At 39.1% G+C, this 19289-nt stretch overlaps 1 protein-coding gene across 1 annotated transcript in view; it reads left to right on the top strand.

Annotated features, from left to right (window-relative positions):
- Nucleotides 1–19031, top strand: part of LOC140143816 (uncharacterized) — a 55529-nt gene extending 36498 nt beyond the window's left edge. Inside the window, 13 exon segments of the mRNA XM_072165626.1 lie at nucleotides 245–390; nucleotides 945–1148; nucleotides 8757–9067; nucleotides 9123–9905; nucleotides 9980–10300; nucleotides 10810–10914; nucleotides 12416–12556; nucleotides 13357–13657; nucleotides 15026–15221; nucleotides 16294–16517; nucleotides 17740–17768; nucleotides 17801–18537; nucleotides 18539–19031. Coding sequence (XP_072021727.1) covers nucleotides 245–390; nucleotides 945–1148; nucleotides 8757–9067; nucleotides 9123–9905; nucleotides 9980–10300; nucleotides 10810–10914; nucleotides 12416–12556; nucleotides 13357–13657; nucleotides 15026–15221; nucleotides 16294–16517; nucleotides 17740–17768; nucleotides 17801–18537; nucleotides 18539–18716 — 3676 coding nt within the window. The 3' untranslated portion in view covers nucleotides 18717–19031.
- Nucleotides 19032–19289: the final 258 nt, after the last annotated feature.

The raw sequence follows: 19289 nt of genomic DNA, 5'->3' as shown, positions 1-19289 counted from the left end.
AAATGTCGCCCACCAAAGTCCTTACCGGTAAAATTTGACCTTTTTTAACGGTCGTATGCGAAAGTTGCCGTCGTACTGTATATGGCCCCTGAAGGCAGTTAATGATGAATTTGAAGTAAATTTCAGTGAAATAGTTAATCGGTTTGTGCATTCTGTTGAATGTACATTGGAAATTAGACCCCAAAAAGCTTAAATTTTGCCAATGCAGTACGGACAATGCAGTATGTATTTTATCTTATTGCAGAGAACGTGATGAGCTAGCCAACCTGATAGCTACACTGAAGGCTGACCAGCCGAAAACAGACGATGGTCGTGAGGATTCAGAGTCGACGTCAGACTCATTAGGTGCTATTGAAAAAGCTGTCAAAGCAACTCTGGGGGAAAATGGAGGTAAGGCCAAAAAAAGTTTTGTTCATCCTTTCCTGGCCGACCCGAACAAAAAGAAATATAATGAAGAAATAATTCCCAAATTTCTTGAGGGTGTGTCACATGTGATCATCATCATACTTACGTTATTATTTGGATGTAAAAGGAGCATTTTGAGAAAACAACAAATCAATTACATGCAAATTAATGCCAACTTTAACAGAATCAGGCATATAATATTAAATGATTGTTAATGAAAATATTGATTTTCTGACCCCCCTCCAAATACTGGTTTTTGACCAGCACTTTTTAGGCAGATTTGGATGAAAAGGGTGTCAAAATGCTCAGGAGATAATACCGTATCAAGTAAGCTGGTTCCCTAAGAAATTTGGCTGTTTAAACTACCCCTGATAATAGCAGATAATTCTGATCAGACTTAGTTGGAAAATTAAGTGTCACATTTTGTGTAGATCTATGGGGTGCTGGATTTTGCAGTGTTCTGCAACTTCTGTAACCATCTGTATTCTTTCATGTTCTGTTTATGTAGTCTTTGCATCCTTTTATTTTGTAACCCTTAGATTCCAAGGAAGGCAGTGAATTTGCAGACGAGGACAAGAGATCACAAGACGCGGCTGATAAAATGGACTCCCAGACAGGCTCTCCAGCTGTAGATAAAGAAGATTCCAAAACACCAGGTGGTGAGAGCCAAGACAAAGAACAAACATCAACCAAAGGGGAAAAGGAAGACGAGAAAGAGGACAACAGTACAAAGGACACAAAAGGTAAGAATAAATAGGTGTGTAATAATTATGATATGATTCAAGGATAAACCATTAATACCAACTCATATTCAGTGTGATAGCAATTTAACTTACCATCACTGTCACAATACTTTTGCATTCATTAGAGGTAGTGAGGAGTGTGACAATGCAGACTTATATATAGATCCTGATTATTAGGCCACATAAAATGTGTTTCACATCCCTTTTTGTAAAAGTGAGGGGGGAGGGAGGTGGTTTTTTTTGCTTAATTGTGACCGTCCACGGCGAATGAGCCGTCAATTCCTCCCCGGTCAATTTTGTTTTATTTCGCGTTTAAAAATAAACATCATAAACTTAAAAATGGTATATCATTTGACTTCAAACGATATCCAGAAGCGGGTTATGGTTTGTTAAACTTTGCTCCTTCAACAAAATTATAGCTTTTACGCTTTTTACATGTGTCTCTTTTTCCACATTGTTGGCAATAAATATCAAACAGTCATAATTGGCGGTCATTTCAAATCATCCCTAAGTCAACGCGGTTTAAGAAAGTTCTCTCATTGTTAATTGTTGGTTATGCATACCCACCACTTGAACAGGATTTAGCAATATAAGCAAACAAAGACCAGAGCTATTAAAAGTTTTATAGCCATCTAAGGTAGAAGCTTATTATCCACTTCAACAATAGGATTATTGATTAGTTTTTGACTATCGAAATGAGATGGATGTCGGGCCAGCTTAAGTTACCGATGAATATGACCTTCGACGCATTTTACAATCGTAACTCAGAATACAATTTAGGGAATTTACGGCTCATTTGTGCTGCCGGGTCACAATTGACAAAGGGGAAAAATGATTGTGCAAAGATTTGTTGTTGCAACTTTGAATTTCTCTACATTTTCCTTGTTTTTGAATATTAACATTCATTTACCAATGTATTACAAACTCTTTAGACTGATGCCTACAGTTAGTCAATGTTATGGTTGACGACCGAAATGTGTATGTAATTTGTGTCGGACTTTAGACGGTAAGACCCCAGAATCTGATGAGAGCTGATTCTGCTCAGTTGTGTCCAAGTTAACATTTGTGATGCGATCAAGCAAAATCAGTTGGAACTCGGAAATGTGAAATTTTCAGTTTCTTATAGGATAGTAAGCAGCATTTACAAAGCTGCATTTTGCAGAAAATGCCATTGAAATTGAACAACTAGTTCTAAAGATATGAGCAATTAAAGAGTTTCCAAAGCAAGAGGAAACAAAGGGAAATATTTTCTTTGTTTGACTATATCTCAAAATCAATATTTCCGAGTTCCGACTGATTTTGCTTGATCGCATCACATTTAAGCCTTTCCCCACCCAGACCCACAAAATCCTACACTCTGGGTGTCTTGTTTGTTTGTTTGTTTTATTTCTTCTTTTGCCTGGGTGTCTCCCATGTTGTGTCGACACCCAATTTCATTCAGGTCTGTACATGTTCAAATGTCTGCTTTTCACTTAGGTATAGATGATGGTGATGGAAAATCAATAAAAGAAGACACAGATAATAATGAGAAAGGTACACAAGGAGGTCCTCCTGGTGCACCCGACAAGGTGCAGAGTGCACCCGACCAGGTGCAGAGTGGAGATGATGTCAAGGAACATGATGGTGAGAGTCAAAAAGAAGATACAAAACTGGATAAAACAAAAATTACGCAAAGTACAGATAAATCTTCATCTCAGAGTGATGGGAAGAAAGAGACTTCAGACAATGATGCAAATCAGTTACAAAATAAAGGGGCCGGTTCAGAACCAAAAGATTTGAAAAACGATGAGGGGAGGAAATCTCCCGAGAGACAAGAAGGGAGGATGGAAGTTCCAGAGGACAAACCAGTTGATAGAGGAATTAGTGAAGAACAAAGTAGCGATTTACAAGATGCCAGACCCGAATCTTCCAACCAAGCAGAAGTTCCATCCAAATCTAACGTCAAACTAAAAGAACAAAGAGCTGTTGCTGATGCAAAAGAAAGTGACGAAAAGAAATCAGTTAAAAGTGGTCAAGAAGTGGAAACAAAAAGTAGTGAATCGGAGGAGCATATAGGATTAAGAAAAAGTGATGATAATTCTACCAAGAAGGATGAGAAGAAACTAGAGTGTAGTGGTGTAAAAGAGAAAGAAAAACAAGAGACTGTTTTAGACAGGAAAAGAGATTGTGGTGAGATGGAAGAAGGTGTAGTAGAAGGCAAACCAGCAGAGAAACGAAGTCGCACAGAGTCAGTGATAAAATTTACTGGCGAAGTAAGGCACACAGCCAAAGAGACGGTGATACAAAATAAGGATGCCTGCAAAGAGTTTGATGACAAAGAAGATGAAAAGGAAAAAGGAGGTTCAATGTCAAGTGTATGTAAAGAAACTGTTGTAAAAGAATCTACAAGTGGGAAGACTGCAGATGACACCAATATGCTTGCCGAAGATGGATGTGTACAGAACTCAGGAGATTCGGAGAAAAAGACTGATGCTACCGGTAAAGAGCAATTGACAACTAAAACGTGTGGGGTAATAGAATCTTTGAAAGAAAAAACATCTGGTGATGGTGAGGTTGCAAAGGATGCAGCTGTACCTAAAGAAGACTTGGACAAAAGTGATTTAAATGAGGGTGCCAACAAAGTATCAGTGATACAAGATGATTCTGGGGATCGGAAGTCCGATGAGGATGAAAAAATTGATGATGGGAAAGTGGTTGTGGAAAAACAAGATGTCAAGGAGGAAAGAGCAAAACAAGAATATGCAAAGACTAAAGAATTGGTAGAAGAGAAGGCTGATGTCAACAAGGATAATGAGAGTAAAGTTGTGGACAAAGATGCAGTGGAAGAGGAGAAACCAAAGATTACAGAACATATGAAAACTGATGCTGATATGGATAAGGAAAGCAAAGATGTTCTGGCAAATGCCCAAGATAAAGAGACAGAACATGAAAAGACTGCTATTGATAAGGGAAGCAAAGATGGAGCAGCAGAAGAAACAGAACAAGGAGATAAGACGGTTGATGCTGATAAGGATGCGGGAAGCAGAGTTGGTGCCGCAGATGGCCGAGATAAGGAGATAGATGATGACGAGAAGACAGATGCTGAAAGGGATGCGGGAAGCAAAGATGGTGTGGCTGATGTCCGAGATAAAGAGACAGAACTGGAGGGTGAGAAGACAGATGATGATAAGGATAAGGAAAGCAAAGATGGTACAGCAGTTTCCCATGATACAGAGACAGAACACAAAGATGGGACGGCTGATGCTGATAAGGATGCGGGAATCAAAAATGGTGCGGCTGATGTCCAAGATAAAAAGACAGAACATGAGGATGATAAGATGGATGATGTTAAGGATAAGAAAAGCAAAGATGGTGCGGCTGATGTCCAAGACAAAGAGACGGAACTGGAGGGTGAGAAGGCAGATGATGTTAAGGATAAGAAAAGCAAAGATGGTACAGCAGTTGCCCATGATACAGACACAGAACATAAAGATAAGAAGACTGATGCTAATAAGGATGCGGGAATCAAAAATGGTGCGGCTGATGTCCAAGATAAAAAGACAGAACAGGAGGGTGAGAAGACAGATGATGATAAGGATAAGAAAAGCAAAGATGTTGCAGCAGATTTACATGTACAAGATAAAGAGACAGAACAAGTAGACGAGAAGACTGATGCTGATAAGGATGCTGGAAGCAAAGATGGTGCGGCTGATGTCCAAGATAAAGAGAAAGAACCGGAGGATAAGAAGACGGATGCTGATAAGGATGCTGGAAGCAAAGATGGTGCGACTGATGTCCAAGATAAAGAGAAAGAACCGGAGGATAAGAAGACGGATGCTGATAAAGATAAGAAAAGCAAAGATGGTGCGGCTGATGTCCAAGATAAAAAGACAGAACAGGAGGCTGAGAAGGCCAATGCTGATAAGGATAAGAAAAGCAAAGATGTTGCTGCAGACACACAAGATAAAGAGACAGAACAACATGATAAGAAGACCAATGATGATAAGGATGCAGGAAGCAAAGATGGTGCGGCTGATGTCCAAGATAAAGAGAAAGAACTGGAGGATAAGAAGACGGATGCTGATAAGGATAAGAAAAGCAAAGATGGTTTGGCTGATGTCCAAGATAAAGAGAAAGAACAGGAGGCTGAGAAAACTGACGATGATAAGGATGCGGGAAGCAAAGATGGTGCCCCAGATGCACACAATAAAGAACAAGAATCTGCTGACAAGAAACCACTCGAAAACACATTTGATTTGAAGGAGGAGAAAGTTGTCGCCAAAAAGGAAGAGTATGTTGTCAAGGAGGAACATGTTGTCAAGGAGGCGGAGGAGGATGGTACGGACAAAGCATCAGGTATGCACTGATGATGTCTTGTGCATGCTCCCTGCTCTAGATGTATTGAATTTAGCATGAAAGTAGTGATAATATCTAATCTAGTCTTGTGTTTGACATAAAAAAGCAAGTTGTTCTGTGTTTCAGTATTTTTTTGTGTATTAATGTCAACATTCTTGATCTACAGTATACTTAGGAGAATATCTGATGACATTCTCTGATGACATTTTGCATGTTATTAGAAGTGGTGTTGGATGGAGCCAAGGTTGAAATAAATATACAAGCACAATTTTTGCCAGGCAGTATAAGCAAGGACTATGAAAGCAATTTTGATTCATGGTCAAAACATAAAGATTGTTTTTATATCTGCCATGTTTTTATTTACTACACTGAAGGATAGAAACTTGATTATGTTGGACACTAGATGTAGGAATTAATATTCATAGCATATCATGCATTTTTGTATCCGCACATTATATACATGTAGTTTACCCACATCCAATTTGCAGTAGCTTGTACAGACCCTACATGTGTCTCATACAGGGTGGCTTCACTTTGCACAACATGTGTGCCGATTTCTGGCTCGTATAAAAAAAGTGCAGTGATTTTTAGTGCTCTATAAGCCCACAAGCCTCGGCACACTTTACAAGAATTCACTATTAAAGCACTGTTGCACAACATGCATCGTATTTCCAATTGTGGCAACAACCAGGGATTTTGCAGATAAGAAGCACATACCTTATACAAACCACAATGAACCATCGCAGCAGGGATAAGCTCCCCGAAGTAAGCAACACAAATAAGTAGTCAGTTCCTTGCCATGTAAGGATTTCAAAAGCTCAATTAGTATAGATTGAACAAACAGAGACTGTGTCAAACTTGATTCAAGATTGATTCTCTCCTCGGTCAACCACCTTGTAGTGCAATTAAACCTAATACATTTGTTCTATGGCTGACATCATCCATGCTTTTTCCCACCATAAACATAGATCACATCATGTAGTTTACTGTCAACTTCATACAAAGCAAATATGCAAGTTATCAGCTTTTAATTTAGTCAAACTTCATCCAGATATTTACATGCTAGAAGACATGCATTTACTGTAGGCTATACTGCAATTTTGGTGTAGCCAGCCTTTTCATATGCCTTTTATTTATTTCACTTTCTACAGTCAGTCTACTCTGAAGTGCAAAGTACCAACCCAGACGTACACATTGTGCCGACTTTGAAGGCACACATACCTGCAGCAGAGACGTAGCACTACGCACTGTTAACGCGCTGTATATGCGCGAGTTGTCACTTTGTACTTCAGAGTGGACAAACTGTAGCTATGAACTTTCAAGTATAATAATGCATAAATGTAATAATTGTATGGCTTTGAGTGTGGTACAAGAATATGGCAGGCCTTGTGAGTATTTTCATGGTCAATGTTGTATATTCTAGTATCACACAAGAAAAACCAACTAATATTATTGGTATTATAATATTTTATATGAAGCTATTTGAAAGTCGGTCGTTAATTTTATTAATGTCATGGCCCCCTCTGGCTCGGTGGATGCTGTACGTCCCTGTATAATCGCAGTTTATTTATGATAGAGGGCTCTCACCTAATCAGGGTGCACCTTCAACCAACTTGGCTTGATGTAAGTGGGAGTCTGTACACATTTCTCAGTCAAGCTGTTGTATTTATTCCCCCTGGTGAATATTAAAAATTGCACGTCCATAATGCAGACCTTGCCGTTTGAGGCAAGCGATCGCTCTCGCTCACCACTGCTTGCCCAAACTCAATTTCTAATGAGCGATTTTCCACTCGCCATAGGCACTAATTGTGACTAAATATCACTCGCTGCGAATCTTTCAAAATCAGCCATCGAATCAGCCAATTCAGCATTTGATCGATTCTGTGTCCACTCCAAGCAGAGAAAGTCACTTACAAATTTCCACAGACACTTAATATACATGTATGCATGTACGATGCATGCAAAGTGCTTTATTTTAGTTATGAAACTGTTCTTTTGGTTGGGAAATATTTGTGGCATGCTTATTTGTGAGTGTGTATTTAATTACTTTGTTATTTCATATTTGATAAATTACAACCCTGGCTTAGATGGGGACACGATGGCTCAGTGGTTACGGCCTTGGACTCATAATCTTAGAGCTTGCTCGACGTGCATGGGTTCGAGTCCCCGTCCCATGACTGTGTTGCGCCCTTGGGCAAGGCGCTTTGCCTCGCTTGCCTCACCCCACCCAGGTGCAATGGGAAGCTGTTAGGGGTAGTCACAGTCGTTGTACTGATGAACCCTGCACCATTTGTAGGCAGCAAACGTGGTTCCGACATATTCTAATGACGGCGGAATAAATGTAAAGCGCTTTGAGGCTATTCACAGCATAAAGCGCTATATAAATCCTTACATTTATTTATTTATTTATTTTCAAATCTTATGCATCAAAAAATTTTTGACTTTTACATTCATGATTGAAACTTAGCATTATGTAAGTTGTGGTATGGTGTGCATGAGCATTAACCATTTGAATCTGGACATTGTTCAAAAGAGAAAACATTTTTATTCTCTTGAAACAATCATCATTTATGTTGCACAAGTTCATATCACATGCATGCAAAAAATCATAAATTGTCAAATTGAATGGCTGCTTTTTGTCAGTTTTACAATTTGCATTTGATTAGTGATATTGAAACTTGAATGTCTTGTATGTTTCCTCTTCTAAATGAAACAGTTTTGAACTGACTACTCAAAAGGCAGCTATTAAAACAGTTGTTCCATGAATTATTTTTTAACAGAAATAATTTTAACAGGCAAATGTTATATCATCGAGCTACTAATAGAGTATTAGTAGCTCTATGGTGACCTTTGACGAATTGTAACAATTTAATTTCTTTAATTTAATTTAATTTAAATTTAATTTAATTGGCCGCTGAGACACAATGAGAGAGTTATCATGGGGACTTAAGTTGTGATTGCCTGAGTACCGACTGTAAACTCAGGTAGTACAGTGGTAAAACTCTGGACCGGTAATCCAGCGACCGGGGTTCAATCCCCGCTTAGTCCTGATATTTTCTCTCTCAATATTTTCATATGTCAGTTTGCTCGAGCCCCAAACACGTCATTTAAATCATAATTTCTTGAGCATGCATCGTTTATTTCCGATCCTCGCATATATTAATTTGCGTCTCGCATTGTCGCATCGCACCCCGCTAGGGTGAAGCATATAGGCCGCCTCCTTCTTCATTAATTTAATTTCTAATACATTTATGCATTATATTTAATCCACAGAAGCAAAGGGTGGTGATACAACAGAGAGCAAAGAGTTACTCAAGACAGAAAAGACGCATAAAGAAGAAACAACTCCCAAAGAAAGCAACAACATTGACAAAAAGACCAACAACATCAAAACAGAAAGCAGCTCAACTGGTGATGATAAACTATGTAAAGATGATGTTGATACAAAAGGGGATGATGTTGCTACCAGTAACAGTACGCAAAATGACAGTATGAATAAAACTGAAATAAAAAGTGAGATAAAAGTGATCACTTCTGAGAGTGATAGTAAAAAACAAAGATGTACCAGAGGACTCGAAGGAGAATGAATGTCAAAACGGAGAGACAGTCGAACACAAAAAAGATGAAAAGACTATAAAGGAACAAGTCAAGCAAGAAGCCAAGGATGAAATACAGGAAGAAGTCAAACAGGAAGCCAAGGATGAAACTAATGCAAAGGATGATCACAAGGATGTAGTTACAAAAAGTGAGGAAGTCAAAAAGGAGATGAAGGAAGTAAAGGAAGAAATCAAAAAGGAGGCAAAGAAAGTAAAGGAAGAAATCAAAGATTCCAAGAAAGAAGTAAAGGAAGATGAGAAGGAACAAAAAGAAGATGCGAAAGAAGAAAAAGATCCCAAAACGACGACAAAACCAGCGAGAAAGGATGATGGAGATGAAAAAAGCCAAGATGCTGCAGTGGAAGAGGATGGCGATGGAGAGTCTAGCAAAGCAGACAAAGAGGACAATAAGAGAAAGATTGATGATGTTGAAAGTGACTCGTCTGAATCCAGTCGGAAGAAAGTGAAAAGCAAAGAGGAAGACAGTGGTAAAGAAGATGATACTGGTGCTAAAAGCGATGATGTGGTGGATGAGAAGAAAGATGATGAGGTAGGGGGAAAAGGTGCCAGCAAAAAGCAAACAAAGAAAGGAAAGAAAGCGAAAGCACCAAGTGCCCCTCCAGTGAGGGTTATGCCTCGTAGATCAACACGGGCAAAGTCGCTTGAAGAGGAGGTTTGTGAAATTGAGGATGAGGAAAAGAGCACCAAAAAGAAGGGAAGGCCTAAAAAGGGGAAGGCAAAGAAATCAGATGACTCAGATGAAGACGAGGAGGAAGAGGAGGAGGAAAAGAGCACAAAAAAGAGGGGTAGACCTAAAAAGGGGAAGGCAAAGAAATCAAGTGATTCAGATGAGGAAGAAGAAGAGGAAAAGAGCACAAAAAAGAAGGGTAGACCTAAAAGGGGAAAGCAAAGAAATCAAGTGACTCGGACGAGGAAGAAGAGGATACAGAAGAAGAGGAAGAAGAAGAGACGGAGGAGGAAGAAGAAGAGGAGAGTGAGGAGGAGGAGGAGGAGGATGATAACAAGAAGAAAACAAAGACTCCAACAAAGAAAGGGAGGAAGCAAGGGAAAGCGAAAAAGACACCAAAGCGTAAAGCATCTTCCAAAGCAGCTGCAAAAGTAGAGGAGGTGATGCTAGAGGAGGAGGAGAGTGAGTGGGAGGCGGAGGATGAAAATGACCAGCCGTGCATCAAGTGTGGATTGTACAACCATCCTGAATGGGTAAGTACTGTTCAAAATACTATCAACTAGGGCTGTAGTCGACAAGACTGTTGTCAATCGACAATTATGTCGACAATGCAATTTTCCCGATTGTCGACAAACGTGGACTATTGTCGATATTGTCATTAAATATATTGCATTGACTTTTCCCTAGATGCATGCAGATATTGATCACAGCAGAGTGATCATTCATCCGCTAGGCTTGATTGAACCCGTAACGAAAAGTAACAGAAATCACCTTGGAGGAGGAAATACCTAAATTAGTGGAATAAAACTGCATCGTGCCAAATAAGGTATCAAAGTACGCAGAACAAAATTCTCCATCTATCGACTACTGTATTTTGCAATTGAGATTTAGTGTCTTTAAGATATGGCTTTTTTTTAAATATTCGGATACTTTTATGGTGCAGTATAGATATATGCTGTTAATGCCTAGATTCTCAGCCTTGACATTACAAAAATGATTTGTAATTATTCACATTATTTTCTTTTTCTCTACTGTATGATAGATCCTTTTATGTGACAAATGTGACGCTGGATACCACACAGCCTGTCTGAGGCCGCCCCTCATGATCATACCAGATGGCAATTGGTATTGCCCTACATGTGAACATGTGAGTTTATATCAAATTGAAAATTATAATCTATCTAACTGGACTTACTATTTTGAACTGGCGACAGTTTCACATCCTATGGTGTTTCCTCAGACCATCTGTTTGTTCGACAGCGATTGGTTATTGTCCTGTGATACTAAAAAATCAGACGGCGTGAGGAAACATCCAGGATAGGATGTGAAACTGTCGCGGGTTCAAAATAATTCATGTTCAATCGAGAATAAACATAAAATATATGTGAGTTTATGTCAACCATTGAGCTATTCCAGTTGGCTTGTGATGCTGAAAAATTAGACGGCGTGAGGAAACATCCAGGATAGGATGTGAAACTGTCGCCAGTTCAAAATAATTCAAGTTCAATCGAGAATAAACATAAAAATATATGTGAGTTTATGTCAACCATTGAGCTATTCCAGTTGGCTTGTGAGATGCTAAAAAATTAGACGGCGTGAGGAAACATCCAGGATAGGATGTGAAACTGTCGCCGGTTCAAAATAATTCAAGTTCAATCGAGAATAAACATAAAATATATGTGATTTTATGTGAGATGCTAAAAATTAGGCGGCGTGAGGAAACATCCAGGATAGGATGTGAAACTGTCGCCAGTTCAAAATAATTAAAGTGAAGTTCAATCGAGAATAAACATAAATATATATATGTTAGTTTATGTCAACCATTGAGCTATTCCAGTTGAAATTCATAACCCCTATGGAAAACATGGCCTTAAACTTCAAATGGAGTCACCAATTCAGGTAAATCTATTTGAAATTCACACTCCCTGTGTGGGAGATTCAGGTTATGTCTTTCATAGGGGGTGTGTGGATCCCAACTGGAAAAGCCCATTTTGGGCTCATGATGTGTGATGCAATCTTATCCAATTGGGCAGAGAATAAGTATGGTTGGGAATGTTTCATATTTGGACGTAAAACAGCCATTTTAAGAAAACGACAACTCCAATTTTTATGCAACATTCATAAATGGAATTCTAGACATCAATTACATACAAATCAGCACCAACTTTAACAGAATTAGGCATATAATAATGATTGTTGTTGAAAATATTACTTTCAGACCCGACCCCCACAGAGCCCCCTGTCCAAATACTTAGCCGGCACCAACTCATTTTTTTGGCCGATTTGGATGAAAATGGTGTCAAAATGCTCAGGAGATCATACTGCATCAAATAAGTATGTACCCAAATACTTGTTTTGGCCGGCACCAACTCATTTTTTGGCCGATTTGGATGAAAATAGTGTCAAAATGCTCAGGAGATCATACTGCATCAAATAAGCCTGTTCCCTTAAGAAATATGAAACATCACCCTTTTTGAAAGGCTGTTTAACCTAAGCCTAGTAGTAAAGCAATGGAAGCTGCTTATTACCCTGCCATTTTATATACACCACTAAAGCTATGTACGCGATGAGTGCATACTTGTTGTTAAGTTCTGATGAACCACTGTCCAACTGTTCTAATTTAATGCCTGCAATGATCTGTTTTTTAGGCTCAGCTTATTCTGAAGTTGGAAAAAGTCCTGGAGGAAATAGATGCCCAGCTAAAGAAGAGAGCCCATAAAGACAATAGGAAGAAGAGGTCAACCAAATGGGCCTATACAGACCTATGTATGGACAACATATTACCAGAGGTAAGGGAAGAGGTTTACCTAATGGGCCTATACAGACCTATGGACAACATTACCAGATGTCAGGGAAGAGGTCAACCAAATAATAGTGAAATAAATTTCTTTTTGAAATGGAGGGAGGGGGGTGGTGCAAAAAAATCTTGGAAGTACAGTGAATCCAACACCTTTTTAGTCATAAGCAAGCTTGCTTACCATATGATTCTGTTCTAATGATTCTTATCTAATCGCATGATACATCCTGCATCCACATAAATGGAGTATAAAATATGAAAAGAGATCAGAAAGGATGAGATACAAAAATTAAGTAACTCCATTTGGCCTCCAAACACCATAATGAAAAGTAAATAATTATGTTTACCCAAGGGAAAAGTACATAATGCTTTCTTTGTTACTATTGATCCTGCTTGTATCGGCCCACGGTCAGTGAAGCCGATATGGCTCTGCTAAATAGGCTACCAAAAACATGTTTTATAACATATATAGAATCTGGTCATCTGTAGCTTATGTCGACCAAGAGCTATCGACCTCCATTGTTACAGGTCGGTCGATATATGGGCAACATTTGCGCCGGTCCCCTAAATTGGTCCAAGAAAATTATAAAAAAATGCAGTTGATTCATCTGATGGTGCAAGTGTTGGACCCCACAAATTTGTTGAATTTTGCAGATCAAAACACATTGGGCCCCCATAAGTTTTGCAGGCCAGGACATTTTGGACCCCAATCATGTCCTTAGTGCTATGTACCCTGGTGTTTATAGATGTGCAACTTTAAATGTTTTTGTGACTTTTTATTTGTTCAAACAGGAGCAGGTCGTAGTGCGCAGGCATAAACATCATAAAAAGCACCCATACTCATCCTCTCGCCGCGATTCGCGTTCACCACGCCGATCCCATCGAGAATATGAACGTGAATCACGAACACAATCATCCAGGAGGTCTGCAAGGCAGAAGCATTACGAGGAAGAATATGCGGAGGACTTTGAAGATTACGAGCTGGTGACAAAACGATCCACAAGACAGCGCAAGCAGATCAGCTACAAATTCGAAGATTTTGACGAGGCCATCAATTCTGCCATTAATGAAGAGGTGGAGGAACATAAAAAATGTAAGGCCAGACTCTTTAATTCGAGGTTTATATGACTGGTCATTAGTTGTTTTGAACTATAGTTTGATCAGCTCATAATAGGCGGGAAATGTTGGGCTTTTACCACAACGCCGAAAAGTAGACCCACGTTAAGAGTGCTGTTATTTGACCTGTCCCGTCTATATTTTATATATTAAAGGAAAGTAGACAAAGTATAGGACTTGAATTAATAGTTTGTGATGCTTCTGGCGAGATGCCACAAGACAGTTCACAAAATAAAATATTTTCATATCAATCCGTGTTGTAAGGCCCGCCGATTATGCGCTGATCAAAGTATAGGGTATTGTACCATTCTATACCATTCTATAAACTATTAAACAACAACTCGGGAACATTGCCTCATCAGTTGACCTTAGCAGCCAGGATCGGCTACCTGGGTTTCGTACGGGTTACAGCAAGACAATAAGTTCCGTGTCCAGGGGAATTTTAAGCTAACTCAATTTTCACAAGAGTGTACTATACCATCGCCAGGGTTCAAACCCGCAACCTCTTGCACCATAGTCGAACGCCTTATCGATTGAGCTAGCATGACTGCTGAAACAGTCTAAACTTGTACAGCATGTGTGGTTTAGGGCTAAATTGATCCCTGGGTATCTTCTATGACACAATTGAAGATACCGGCAGTGGAAAGTGTGTTGTGTCATTATGGAACATGGCAACATGCTTGTCGTGTGTGTCATGTAGCATGTTGTAAGTGCCGTACGTAATACACACAGAATTGTAAACATGTTTTGTGACAGATTTGTTCATTTAAGTGCTCGTTGTGTTTCATGGGGTCAATTCTGCTGTACACAAGGTTGAATTGGGATTAACCTAGTTTAAAGGTGTTATCGACAAATGATTTCTAATTCAATGCTTCGTCGGGGAAAAAATATAACAATCGACACATGTCAACACTCGTAGTGAGATACAAAAAATGCTGACAAAAGTCAATAAATGAGCTTAAAATCATGCCGATATGAGTTATAATCGCCGACTTCAGTGTTAACATACTTTCTGGTTCTCCTACTTCCGGGTTCTGGTCAATAGGGAGGTAATTTTTGACTTTCCGATGAAAACATGATCGTACGATAAGCTTATTTGGACAAAATAGCATGGAAATTTCTTTTTCTTTTTTGATATGTGTTGTTAAGTGACGACACATACATGTACGACAATCGCTAACACCTTTAACATAGTTATTGATTACATAATCTGTCTGATAAGTACTTTGACGGATTTGAAAGTCCACCTAGTCCCTCATTTCAATTTCAAAAAGTAAAACATATTTTAAGGAAATGCTGTAGCTAATAACTCAAAAAATGTTATTTTGTAATTCTACTTTTCTAGCTATTGAGGAGGCCAAGAATACATTTGGCATAAGTCGAGGCAAGGACATGTCCAACATCCTGGGTGCGGTGCCAGAAGAGGAGGAGGAGGAGGATGAAGAGGAGAAGAGGGCAAGGAAAGTGAGGAGGAAGCTGAACGATTTAGACGCTGATGCTTCCAGTGAGGAGGATAGTGATGACTTCAAATTGGAGGGAAGGTAGGTGAAAAAAGTGATGATTTATAGTGCACTATGCACAGGCACAATGCTTAGATGTTGATCCACAAGCCTCAGCACACTTTACAGGTTGTTGCTGACTAGTACCATCCCTACATCATTCCATAAACCATTTAACAATAACACAGGAATTGCTGCTTGGAAGCGCACATCCTAGACATTCCACAATTGACCCTCACTGCCAGGATCAGCTCCCCAAGTTTTGATTTGTACAGGTTATGAGCAGAAAGTTCCTTGTCCAGTGGTTTTCAAGCTAACTCAATTTTTCCACACTAAACTACCAGGATTTGAATCCGGAACCTCTTGCACCATAGCCGAACGCCTTAACGATTGAGCTAACTTGACGCTAACTTGACTATTGTGTATTTTATTGATTAATTGTTTACATCATGATAATGGTAGCATTGCTTTTTATATGGTCCATCTCTTTTCATCCTGGTTTCATCCACGATCCAGTGGGAACTAGTATCTTTAAAGGAAGGGGACCCTATATATTTGGAAAATCAAATTCTTTAAAACTTACATATAACATCAAATGTGGTCCCTTTCAAGCATTCATGCAAAAAGAACACTTAAATATTTCTTGTAAATGTGACTGATTACTGGCGGAGTTACTGACATTTATACAGTGTGTTACTTGTAGTCTACAGTGTTTTTATCATTGATAATCATCACGATTATGTAATATATTGATATCAAATGAAAACCTGTATTTTTTTCATTAACATATTGAAATAAGGAGTTCCAATCGGTGTATTTCCGAAGATATTATCAAAAAAACTGTTGAGTTAGTGGTATACCACAGTCGAGACTAATTCAACAGGTTTTTTTTGATGATTTCTTCAGAAATATACCAATTTGAAATGCGTAATTTCAATATGTTAATGGGAAAAATATAAGCTTTCATCTGATACCAAAATCTGCATTTTGATGGGGTAAAGGATGATGAGGCAGTGGATCGGGTTACCCACCTTTAATTCCAACTTATATACATTTCTGGCTCTTTAAAAAAAATTTTTTTTTTAATTTAAACATGTTTCTTATCATTTTACAGTGAAGCTGAAAGTGAAGAAGCCGAAGAAGAGGAACCGTCCGAAGACAGTGACGCAAGCGGAGACAGCGGCGTAGTTAGACCGAGGAGGCGATCAAAGAGAGGCAGTAAATGGAGCGATCTCCCACGGCGAAAGAGCGAGCGTAATCGAAGCGGTGGGCGCAGGAAAAAATACAATTATGATTCAGATTCAACAATTCCGTCATCAATTGCAGATGATGAATCGGGTAAGAGTCAAAGCTTGATATGTTTGATTCAAATAAAGTATGTCATGCAGTGTGTATGTGGCAGAGAAATGGGCCAATTTAAGTTTTTTTTCCAAATTTTTTATTCAAAAACTTGGCTAAAATTCTGTTTTAAAAGCATTTGTTGATAGAATTACATGATCAAGTTAACACCCTGAGCACTACCTGCCGATCTAACATTGCCTCTGACTGGTCGATGGTCAATTACATGATATCTTCACTTTAATCACCAATCAGAATGGAGCTTTGCAAATAATTCACACAATTTTTTTGGCGTAGTGAAATTATTCTAACAACATCGGCAGGTAGTTCTCATGGGGTTAAAATTAGTGTCAATATTTCATTCATTACTTGTATTAGAGTGTTATAGTTTTGAATGTTTTTTTATTTATTTATTTATTTATAACATTCGGCCGAAGCCAGGCTAATCCCAATAGTGCTCAGAGGCTACTAAATTTAAGGGGACGCCATCCGGATATGTGGGACAGGGATATGGGAAGAGGTTCGATTTTAGAGCATCGCAGGCCTATTTTCACTTGACTTTGAGTCAGGTGGGGGATTGTGTGATTTAAGTTTAAATTACTGACAATTTTTCATTATTAGTATAAGAATGGAAGTTTGGAGCATCTCAATCTTATCTTATCTTGGGTTTTAGTCAGGGGATGGAGGGGGTGCATCCACATTGGATTTTAAAGTGTTTGCAAGCTCTGAGATATACTGTTATTTTACTATTCATGTATTGTAACAAGTGGAATCTGCATAATGTTATTAACAAGGATCATTCAACATGTTCTACTTATATCTAATAATTTCAGGTTTGCACATTTTCTATGATGGACTTTGGAATGTTTTGTATGTTTCACTGATTTAACAGATTTGGTACCCTTGAAACTATTCACTTTTGCATGAAAATGGGCTGTTTCAGTTGATATCCATACACTCGTACAGTAGATGTGGCCATAATCTTCCACACATGGAGTGGGAATTTCAAATGTGGTTACATGAATGGATGATTCCATTTGAAATCTTGTCACCCATTCAGGTAGCTGAATTTTGAAATCTGTACACCATGAGTGGGAGATTTTAAGGTCATGTCTTTCATAGGGGGTGTGTGGATTTCAACTGGAATTGCCTGTTTAGAGCATCTCTGTTCTTCAACAGTCAACACTTTTTGAATCTTTCCCAATTTCACCCATTTTTACAGGGAGTGACTACAGTGATGAAAGCGGACCTGCAGGCGGCGTAAAGGCTGCCAGCGTCCCGTCAGGTATCGTGAAAAGTCTGACAGTGAGACCGAAAGCGAGACGCAGGCAGACTCCAGATACTCAGAAGAATCCGAATCCGATGAAAAACCAAAGAGACCAAAGAAAGATTACGAAACCTCATCAGAGGATGAAGCAGCTGAAGAGGAGGAAACTTATTCAAGAAAGAGAAAATTTGTGTTAGAAAGTGACGAGGAGGAGGAGGAGCAGGAGGAGGTGGTGGAAAAAAGAACTGTTGCTAAGGACAAGAAACAGAAGAAAAGAAATAAATCGGGTGAAAACAGCGATCATGAAAATAAGGACAAGAAACAAAAGAAAAGAAAGAAATCTGGTGAAAACAGTGATCATGAAAATAGGAAGGACAAGAAACAGAAGAAACAAAAGAAATCTGTTGAAAACAGCGATGAAAAGAAGAAATCTGTTGAAAACAGCGACGACGACAAAGAGGTCGGTGTAGAAAAGTTAAAGACACGGACAAGATCGAAACGAGTAGATTACAAAAAGATGGCTGAAGGAAACAGCTCGGAAGAAGAAGGGGAGGAGAAAAAGGAGGGACAAAGTGATGAGGAGGAGGGAAGTGCAAGTAAGCAGAACCATAAGAAACTGAAAACTGTCATTCCCGCAAAGGATGCGGCATTAGCTGGGAAACCGGCTAAGGACACATTAAAGAATAGACTTATTGATCCTGATAGGACGTCTACGTCAACCAAAGTTGGTGCTATTATACAAGGGTCCTCAAATGCCGGTAAACGGCGGGCAAACTGTGTTCAATGGTAACGAGGACATTGAGGACAATATCGAAGACATGGAGAGCGAAGAAGAGGAGATTGATGTTGCCGCCGCCGCCGCCACCACTGGAGGGGATGTTGAAGATGAGGATTTACTGAGCGTGACGGATCTCATTGATTTTGTAACATAAGACAGTTGAAGTTTGTTTGTGGCTCGTCGTCAGCATGGTAAATGCAACGAATGGCAATTTTGTTTATTGTCGGTTGTCATTTATGTGTTTGTATTCAAAAGTGGTGAACACTCTAAGGTTGTTTTTTAATGGTAGACGCTGTAAGCTGAGGGTCCTGACGAACAGCTTGTACTTGCGACTGCTCTGTGCCAGAATTGGGCAAGTAATAGCTGCCATGTGTAGATCAGTACAAGTTACTGTGTGTAAATTGCCAATTGTTAACTGTGCAGCTATTGCACCTGCCCACTTCTGGCACTGAGCAGTCGCCTTTATAGCCAGGGTTTTTTTTATTTTTATTATTTTCACTTAAGTTGCAGGCATGAAAATTTTCAGCATTTCAGAAAATGGTTAAAAAAAACCCACCAGTTTTCATGCCTGCACTTCATTACAGAATGAAGACAATGTTTTTAGCCTGTGTCGCATATCTGGAGTCTCATAAAACTTAGGCAATGCCATTTTATTTATTACGCACTGAGGTCAAAAGCTAGAGCGGTACTTGCGTTATTAATCTTTTGATGGGATGTGCTTCAAAAG

This window comes from Amphiura filiformis, unplaced genomic scaffold (assembly GCF_039555335.1).
Source record: "Amphiura filiformis unplaced genomic scaffold, Afil_fr2py scaffold_29, whole genome shotgun sequence".
Lineage (NCBI taxonomy): Eukaryota > Metazoa > Echinodermata > Ophiuroidea > Amphilepidida > Amphiuridae > Amphiura > Amphiura filiformis.
Note: the sequence above shows the minus strand (reverse complement) of the source record. Positions and strands in the feature narration are given on the sequence as shown.